We start from the raw sequence: 9,092 nt of genomic DNA, 5'->3' as shown, positions 1-9,092 counted from the left end.
GGTACGATCCGTTTAGCCTCAAGCTCGGTGGGTTTGGGCTGGGCCACACCAGATACGGCCCAGTGCCCTTCACTAGTTACAAATCGACTAAGATTTGTTGATTATGGCTAGTTGGTGGAGAATGCGGAAAAAATGAAGCAACAGATTTTTTTTTTTTTTCAATAAAATTGCATGAATCTTATGTGATGTGCAAAATACTGTATAGCCATGGATGGCCGCCATCAAGAGATGAATAATCATGAAACAACACGCATGCTATATCATACATGATGCTTTGCTTGATGGTCATACTTGTGATGGTGGCCACCCAAGGATGCACAGCACTCTTTAGCGCACCGGACATACCCCAAAGGATTCTGATTATTCATGAAATAAGATCAATGCTACAAATATCATCAATGAAATTGGATTCAAATTTTTTTTTTTTGGTCTTACTGGGTTTCTTGTGTCTCTTTTTAAGCGTGTAACATTTACATGAGTAACCTACATTAGCTGGCCTTGACATCAGCATGACATTACGAAGCCCCACAAAATGATATATGGATTGCAACAAGGCAGTGGAATTACTATTAGCGGAGGATATCCAATATTGGGTCCCATATTTAGGTGCTGCAAGATTTTAATTTAGGTAGAGAATCAGCTATCTGCCTTCTTGGCCAAGTAGAGTATTTCGAATGGAGAATTCATTGTTATTTGTTAAACCATTTCAGATGCACGCCGAAAAGCCAATGGTGGGGGATGGCGAGAAATTTTTTTTTTTCCCCAACTTTCTCAGGCCTATGTAGGTTTGTTGGTGCCTAGACCAGAAGAGATTGTTGATTGGATCAGGTGAACCAATTCAACCACAAGGATGTGCAAAAGCGAAAAGGAGCAACACCACACATCATACTAAGTATACTTGTTTCCACTGTAATATTTTGAACTCGAGTTCAAAATTCCCTTAGTTCAACCTGGAAAAGAGAACCAATTTCTCTATCATTTTGTTCATCTATGCAATGATAGTTTTGATGGAGCGGATCCTGGACAATGTACGGACTCTACTAGTTACTATGTAGAGACTTTTCAGTCATATTCATGTGAGAAGATGATCAAAAGTCAAGAAAGAATTGCAGACTCGTTTAGTTCACGAAAAGTGAAAGAAAAAAAATAATATTTTTTAAAAAATAAAAAAAAATTATTTAATTAAATTTTTAAGAAAAAAAATAAAAAATATTTTTTTTATGAAAAAATATTTTCTACATATCACGAGAAGTAGAAATTGATAAGAGAGGTTGGTTTTTGGACTTCACAAAGGGTAAAAATTGATTTTTTTTTCTTTCAAAAAATTATATTTTTTTGAAATTATAAATAAAAAATAATAATAATGATGATGATTTTATAAATATGTGATTTTGAAATATATAAATTCTTAAAAATATTATTTAAATATTATTTTAAAAAATATCAATATAATATATTATTTTGATCTAATATTATAATATAATATATTAATATTAATGTATATATATTATTATTGTTTATATAAAATTTGAGAAAAAAATATAGAATGTTATATGTACGAAGGATATAATAGATATTTTATATAACTTTTTTAAAAAATAAATATTTAATTAAATATAAGTTATCTTATAAATAATTATTTTATTATAATCAATATATATAAAAATTCTTTTGAGATGTAATTTTTGAAAAAATATTTTTTTTATAAATTATTTTTTGGAGAAGAAAAATATTTTTCAAGACGGTCCTAAAGGAAGGAACGAAAGTTGAAAAGAAAAGACTCCCGAAAAGAGAGTCCGTTATAACCAACAGTACTGTATTTAACTCATCTAGAAACGCCTTTCCCAGATAATCATTTACTGGAAGGGAGAAACAAAGGGAAATTTGACCACGACGCAGAGGACCGCGTGGAAGAGGCCCATCGTTTGCCGCATAAAAAAAAAAAAAAAAACAATCAAACACAATAAAATAATCGAATAAAAATGAAAACTAAGCTTGAAGTCAGCATCGTTAGGACCAACAACCCATGTAGACCCCCCAGTCTACATAAGCCCCTCTCCGCCCGGCTAACTCTCCACTCCCCTCCACCGCCACCGCAACCACCACCACCAATAACAAAAACAAAAGAATGGGATCCATCGAGAACCAGACGGTGGCACCACCATCACTGGAGGAGCAGACGGCGGATGAGACGGCGTGCATGTATGCACTGCTCCTGTCCAGCTCCTCCATCCTACCCATGACACTCAAAGCTGCCATCGAGCTCGACCTCCTCGAGATCATCGTGAAAGCCGGCCCAGGTGCGAAGCTCAGCCCGACCGAGATGGCGGCCCAGCTGCCGACCACGAACCCCATGGCCGCCCCCATGCTGGACCGCATGCTCCGCCTTCTGGCCTCCTATAACATCCTTACCTTCTCGGTGGAGGTCGATGCCGACGGGAAGCCATTGCGGCGATACGGTGCAGCGCCGGTGTGCAAGTGGCTGACAAAGAATGAGGATGGGGTGTCCATGGCCGCTGTGAGCCTTATGAACCAGGACAAGATCCTCATGGAGAGTTGGTAAGAGTTAGTACAAAACCATAATTTTTTTTTTCTTCTGACCAAAAAAAAAAAAAAAAAAAAAAAAACTGCAGTCAAGAAAGTGGGAAATGCCAAACATTTTTGAAATGAGACCTTGATCCTTTCTTAAGAGCTTCCCACTTTCAGTGGTTCATCACAAAAAATTAAAAGAGAGTACCCTGTGTCTGATTTTTTTTTTTTTTTTTTCATTTAAATTGTCTTCAACAACAATGATAGGTACTATTTGAAGGATGCGGTGTTGGATGGGGGAATTCCCTTCAACAAAGCTTATGGCGTGACGGCATTTGAGTATCATGCTACCGACGCCAGGTTCAATAGAGTGTTCAATGAGGCCATGAAGAACCACTCTACCGGGACCACCAAGAAGCTCTTGGAGTTCTACAATGGCTTTGAAGATGTTAAGGTGCTCATCGATGTCGGTGGTGGCATTGGAGCCACCATCCACACGATCACCTCCAAGTACCCCCAGATAAAGGGTATCAACTTTGATCTTCCTCACGTCATCTCTGAAGCCCCGGCATTCCCAGGTTTACCATACTCTTGCCAGACTTAATTGGTCATTCTTTTGTTGCTTCGTCATGGGATTTTCCTGGCTTGATCGGGTGCAATTTTGGTGCAGGTGTGGAGCATGTTGGTGGAGACATGTTTACTGGCGTCCCAAGTGGGGATGCTATTTTCATGAAGGCAAGTTTTGCCAAACGTTTAGTTGGTAGTAGTTTTCTTGGTTAGTTGTATAGTGGAAGAAAGGGTAAAGTAATAAAATATGGAGTGTACATGAAGGAAGAGGGAAATTAATGTTTCAAGTGATATATGCAAAAGCATACAACTATATGTGAGTAATATGCAAGTAAGTTAGGGTCCACTGTCGGTAGGTGAAGAAAGGTGCATGTTTTTTATGTTTTTTGTTTTTTTTTTGATAATTGCTGTATGTTTTCATCAATCTATCACATATGATTAGGTAATTACATATAAGTGCATGGCATGCACAAATTATGGTGCATCAAATTGTAGCTATCAACCTATGTCACATATCCTTTGGCCATTCCTCAAAGTAAAAATGCAAAATATTTGGTACACGTCCCCATCGGCGTTGGTTCACTCTCATTTTCAAAACAATCAAGCAATATTGGAGCCATTATTAGGATCAGATATCAGGATTTAATTTACACACTAATTAGGGCAAATTATCTCGATCCCTTGTTCATGTATGGGTTTAATTGTCCAAAGAGGATTACATGACCTAATCAGTCTAAAACTACTAGGGAGTCTATCCTAAAATTAGATTGAACATGACTCAAAGCACTAACTGAAGCATTCCATCGAGATTAGGTGAGACCAGACCTCATACAATTCTCTTGCAATATGGCAGTCAACTCAAAATTGAAACAAAGGGTATGCTTAATTAATAATTAATAAAGTAGGATTTGCTTAATATCAGCTTACAAGCAAAGGGTATGGCTCACATTGGATGCTAGTTAGAGAAATCAATGGTCAATGCAGCATGGGCTGCATAGATGAAGACATGAATTTAGGTGAAAGTAACCTGTGGTCCATGAGCTACACACCCCATTTTCTTAAACAGATAGCATATCTAATTTATATAAAGTCTGCATATTTAGATGACAAAAGACATTGTTTATATTGTTGATGTGCATGTTTTGCCTAGGAGGATTTACATTTTAGCCATATCTAATTCAAAGACTATCAGATTTATTTATACATCCTTGCCAATTAATGAATATAGTTCTTTCTTTCTTTCTTTGTTTTTTTTTTTTTTTGGCTTTTTTTTTGGGTGGCTTGCAACCTTTGAAATAAGAGCTAAGATTATCCAAAACTAAACTGGATTTTTAGCAATTGAAGTTGAACAATGTGATTTACAGTGGATCATGCATGACTGGAGCGACGAGCTCTGCGCAAAGATCTTGAAGAACTGCTACAAAGCTCTGCCGGACAATGGAAAGGTGATCCTTGTTGAATGTATCCTTCCAGTAGCTCCAGAACCAACTCTTTCAGCACAGGGGGTCTTCATTGCGGACATGATCATGTTGGCTCACAACCCTGGTGGAAAAGAGAGGACCGCGAAAGAGTACGAGGCCTTGGCCAAGGGAGCTGGCTTCACAGGGTTCAAAACCCAGTACTGTTTTGCTGCCATCTGGGTAATTGAATTCACCAAGTAGATGGGAAAACAGTGGGTCTTGGCTTGTATTCTGCATATCTGGTTATGTTGGTGTTGACTTTGTATTATGTAATTTTCCTGCTTTTGTTGAAATAAATCTCGAGTCAGCTCTTTCTAAACATTTGCACTTCGGATCACATTGGTTTTGTTCCATTGGAAGTGTCCCAAGTCCATAAGATTGACTGCATGCCAATATTGCATTTGTCTGGAATGCAGATGAGCTATCAACAACGGGGGGGGGGGGGGGGGTGGGGTGTTGGTGGGTGCGGGCCACTGCCCCCACCCCCCTCTTCCCTCCTCAAAAAAATTTAAAATATTTATTATTTATATATCTGTATATATGACAGTCCTTTCAAGATTTTAATGTGTAGAAGGTCATCCATTCGAAAAAAAATATCATATAATTAATTTATATATTAATTTTTTATTAAAAATAATAAATTTTTTTAAAAAATTATTATTTATTTATCCAACAGTTCAATTTTTTATATTAATTTTTTTATTGAAAATAATAAATTTATTAAATAAATAACTTCGAGCCCTTCCTCGCGTGGCCGCGCCTCGTGACTTCGGCGTCCAACCATAGACTTCGGAAGAATAGTAGAGAACTTTGAACAATAAAAACCCACAGTGTGACTGTGACCGCAAGGTACCGATGACAGGTGAAGTGACTTGCTTTGAAAATCCACGGGCCACGGGAGGGGAAGCCACTTAGACAGAGGCTGCTACTTTAAGTATTGTGGTTTTTTAAGTCAAAATATTGTGTTTACGTTCTTTTGAAAATTAAAACATTACGGTTATTTTAATTTTTTAATTTATAGATTAATTTTAAATATTATAAATTTTATAAAAAAAAAAAATTTAATTTTTTTCTAAAAAAAATATTCAGTTAAATAAAAATAATAGATTATTAAATTTTCATACTAAAATTTTAGAATTGAAGGGCATCCGTCTAAATCTCTTAGAATTGAACGTAGTCATGGGCAATCTTTTAAAGAATTTGATATTTTTTGTTTAGAATTTGATTCTGAATTATATTCATAAATATAGAAATATCTAATAAATCAATATGATGAAATTTGATGAGCTTATTTTAAAACTGGACCATACCAACCCCCACTATCCAATTATCCATTATCTGAAAAGCAACATCACCTTTTTCAAGGTTCTTGATTTACATAATTTTGCTCTTTGCTTGAATATTCTCGTGGTAAAGATGCTATATTTTGTCTTTCTTATTATCTTTTTAATATAAAACCTAGTGGATGATCTAGTTGGTATGTATTTATAGCTAAGGGTTTTAAAAATTGAAAAAAAGTAAATGAGGGAAAAAGATATATTTTTCTTAATCACATTGGAGAGGATCTTTGCTCACCACATAATAATACTCTAAAGTTTTGTACTGATTTAATGAATTAATCTAGACATATAGATAAAATTATGCATGCTCAATATTCTGAATAAATTCAAAATAATAGATTGCGAATCAAAACTTCTATTGATGTTGTTCATTGGCTTGTATTTTAAGATTGTACTTTTAGAGATCATGATGAACTATTGGCTTAAAAAATCGAAAAAATTTTCTTGAGATGATTAGTCTTTTAGCTTCATACAATGATAGAGTTACAAATATTGTTTTAGAAAATACATCTGTTATAGCTAAGTATACTTCACATGAGATTCAAAAAGAGATTTTGTATGTTCTTGCAAATAAAGTAGGTAATATGATCCGTGAGGATATTGAAAATTTTAAATTTTGTATTATTGTTGATGAAGTATGTGATGAATTTAAAAAAGAGCAAATGGCTCTAATTTTAAGATTTGTCGATGTAGATGGTTTAATAAGAGAATATTTTTTTGATATTGCTCACGTCACTGACACATCTGCATTGACTCTTAAGAATAAAATATCTTCTATTCTTTTTCATCATTATCTTGATATTCAAAATATATATGATCAAGGATATGATGAAGCTAATAACATACGTGGTGAATAGAAAGAATTACAAGCTTTATTTCTTAATGATTGTCTTTATGTCTATTATGTGCATTGTTTTGCTCATAGGCTACTGTTGGCTTTGGTTGCAGCATCTAGAGAGGTAATTTTTGTTCATGAGTTTTTTCACATTTAACTTTTATTATCAATATTATTGGCTCTTCATGTAAGTGACATGATGAATTACAAGCTTCTCAAATAGCTGAAATTACACATATGTTGGCGATCAATGAACTTGAAACTGAAAGAGATGCTAATCAAATTGGCACTTTAAAATGAGCTAGTAATACTCGTTGGAGATCTCATTTTTATTTTATTTATAATCTTATAAATATATTTGATGCAACTTGTTTTGTACTTGAAATTTAAAAACAAAATGGATCTACTTATGCTTAACGAGGAGATGCTAATGCTACTCTTAAAATGATTATATTTTTTGAATTTATTTTTATTTTACATATGATAAAGAAGATTATGGATATTACTAATATTCTTTGTCATGCTTTACAACAAAAATCTCAAGATATTTTGAATGCTATGCATTTAGTTTTAAATACAAAAGTCCTCATTTAAAAACTAAGAGAAGATGGTTGGAATAATTTTTTTGATAGCGTTATATTATTTTTTAGAAAATATAATACTGATATTCCTAATTTAGATGTTTAATATATTGAAGGTAGAGGTTGTCGCCAACAAGATCGTATCACTATAGAGCACCATTATCATTTTAATATATTCAATGCTACTATTGACTTTCAATTGCAGGAATTGAACAATAGATTTAACGAGTAGACTATTGAACTTTTGACTCTCAGCTCTACTTTAGATCCAAGAGATGATTATAAATATTTTAATATTGATGATATTTACAATCGTACAAAAGAATATTATCCTCTTGATTTTACTGATAAAAAAAAAATGAGTTTGAGATTTTAGTTGAAATATTTTAATTTTGAGAAAGTAAATCATCCATAGCTTCAAAACTTATCATCTCTCTCAGGGTTATGTTAAGGATTAGTAGAAATAAGAAAGTTGAAGATTTTTTATCTTATTGATAGATTAGTTCATTTTATTTTAACTCTTCCAGTGTCTACAATGACAAGTGAAAGAGCATTTTTAGCTATAAAGATCATTAAAACAAAGCTTCGCAATAAAATGGAAGATGAATTTCTTACAGATAATTTAATTATTTATATAAAAAAAATTGCTGAAGCTTTTAGCTCATATTCAATACTTAATGACTTTATGGATTTAAAAGAATGTCGCATACAATTTAGATAAAGATTTTTTTTTAAATTTTTTTTATCTATTTAGACACTAAAATAATACTTTTATTTATTATAGATAGTATAAGCGTTGACGTAGAAGAAATTATTGAGATTTTTACATAATCAAAATTATTTTACAGATGACGTAAGATAATTTTTTTTATTTTTCTTTGTTTATGCATAAAATTAAATATTTGTTAGTATTTTTGTAATATTTTTGGATATATATATATATATATATATATATATATATATATATATATATATATATATATATATATATATATATATATATATATATATATGTTTGTTATATCATTTATTATAAAATATTTTATTTAAAAACTTATTAATAAATTATTACATTGCGCCCGCCACCCACCCACAACACCCCCCCCCCGCCCCCGGGACACTGGCTATCAAGACAGTTTTGTTGGAACAATGTAATGTGAACTACACCTATCTAATCTCCTTCTAAGGGTGGATCAGGAGTGCAAATAAAGTTGGTTGGGTTGGCTAGAAATGGTACTGGGCTCTGTCCTCATGACTGAAGACCTATAGCTACAGCTCAACCCACCCCCAAAATGATGTATTCTGCATTGATCCCACAGTGTTACAAGTTGACCAGGAGCTGGCCTGTCTTTTAGTTTATGCTGGCTAGGCCTATGTACTAATAGTTTATGCATGTCTTTGATTTTAGACATGCTAATTTTTGCTAGGTACACAAGCCTCCCTGAAGTGCCGCTTTTATGTTACCAAAAGAAAGGAAAAGGAAGTGATTTGATTGTCATGGATCTTTTTCACCAAAGTAAAGATGTAAAAAATACACCTGTAGAAGAAAAATTTCAGTTACTAAAGAGTTTTGTTGGCTACGATATTCAGGAAGAGTCCAACCAACAGTGACTTTAAGCACTCAAATGGTAAAAGTTAGCAAGCAAAACTGGTATAAGCTACTGACATATTATTTGTGTATATCTTTATTAATAAAAGAAGGCAATTGCTTAACACCAGCTTCCATGGGAAGGGAGTGTGCTAAACTAAATGCTAGAATTTGACAAGTGCTTGCATGATC

The 9,092-nt window shown here is 33.4% G+C and overlaps 1 protein-coding gene and 1 non-coding gene across 2 annotated transcripts; one reads left to right on the top strand and one right to left on the bottom strand.

The window, feature by feature from the left end:
* Positions 1 to 935: 935 nt before the first annotated feature.
* LOC114912662 (small nucleolar RNA SNORD116) lies at positions 936 to 1,027 on the bottom strand. The gene has a single exon (XR_003798368.1). It is a non-coding gene; the product is annotated as a small nucleolar RNA SNORD116 (small nucleolar RNA).
* A 1,032-nt stretch (positions 1,028 to 2,059) lies between these two features.
* On the top strand, positions 2,060 to 4,875 carry LOC105037617 (tricetin 3',4',5'-O-trimethyltransferase). Its single transcript, XM_073250369.1, has 4 exons — positions 2,060 to 2,559; positions 2,797 to 3,107; positions 3,200 to 3,264; positions 4,461 to 4,875. Exons 1-4 carry the CDS (start codon positions 2,129 to 2,131, stop codon positions 4,755 to 4,757), a joined length of 1,104 nt encoding a protein of 367 aa, XP_073106470.1. The 5' UTR covers positions 2,060 to 2,128; the 3' UTR covers positions 4,758 to 4,875.
* The last annotated feature ends 4,217 nt before the right edge of the window (positions 4,876 to 9,092 follow it).

Source organism: Elaeis guineensis, chromosome 16 (assembly GCF_000442705.2).
Source record: "Elaeis guineensis isolate ETL-2024a chromosome 16, EG11, whole genome shotgun sequence".
NCBI classification, from domain to species: Eukaryota; Viridiplantae; Streptophyta; class Magnoliopsida; order Arecales; family Arecaceae; genus Elaeis; species Elaeis guineensis.
Note: the sequence above shows the minus strand (reverse complement) of the source record. Positions and strands in the feature narration are given on the sequence as shown.

Bases quoted from the DNA above. Each gene is read 5' to 3' on its own strand.
- LOC105037617 (XM_073250369.1), top strand. From the start codon at position 2,129: ATGGGATCCATCGAGAACCAGACGGTGGCACCACCATCACTGGAGGAG. The intron at 3,108-3,199 runs GTTTACCATACT...ATTTTGGTGCAG, and splicing joins TGAAGCCCCGGCATTCCCAG to GTGTGGAGCATGTTGGTGGA. The intron at 3,265-4,460 runs GCAAGTTTTGCC...TGTGATTTACAG, and splicing joins GGGATGCTATTTTCATGAAG to TGGATCATGCATGACTGGAG.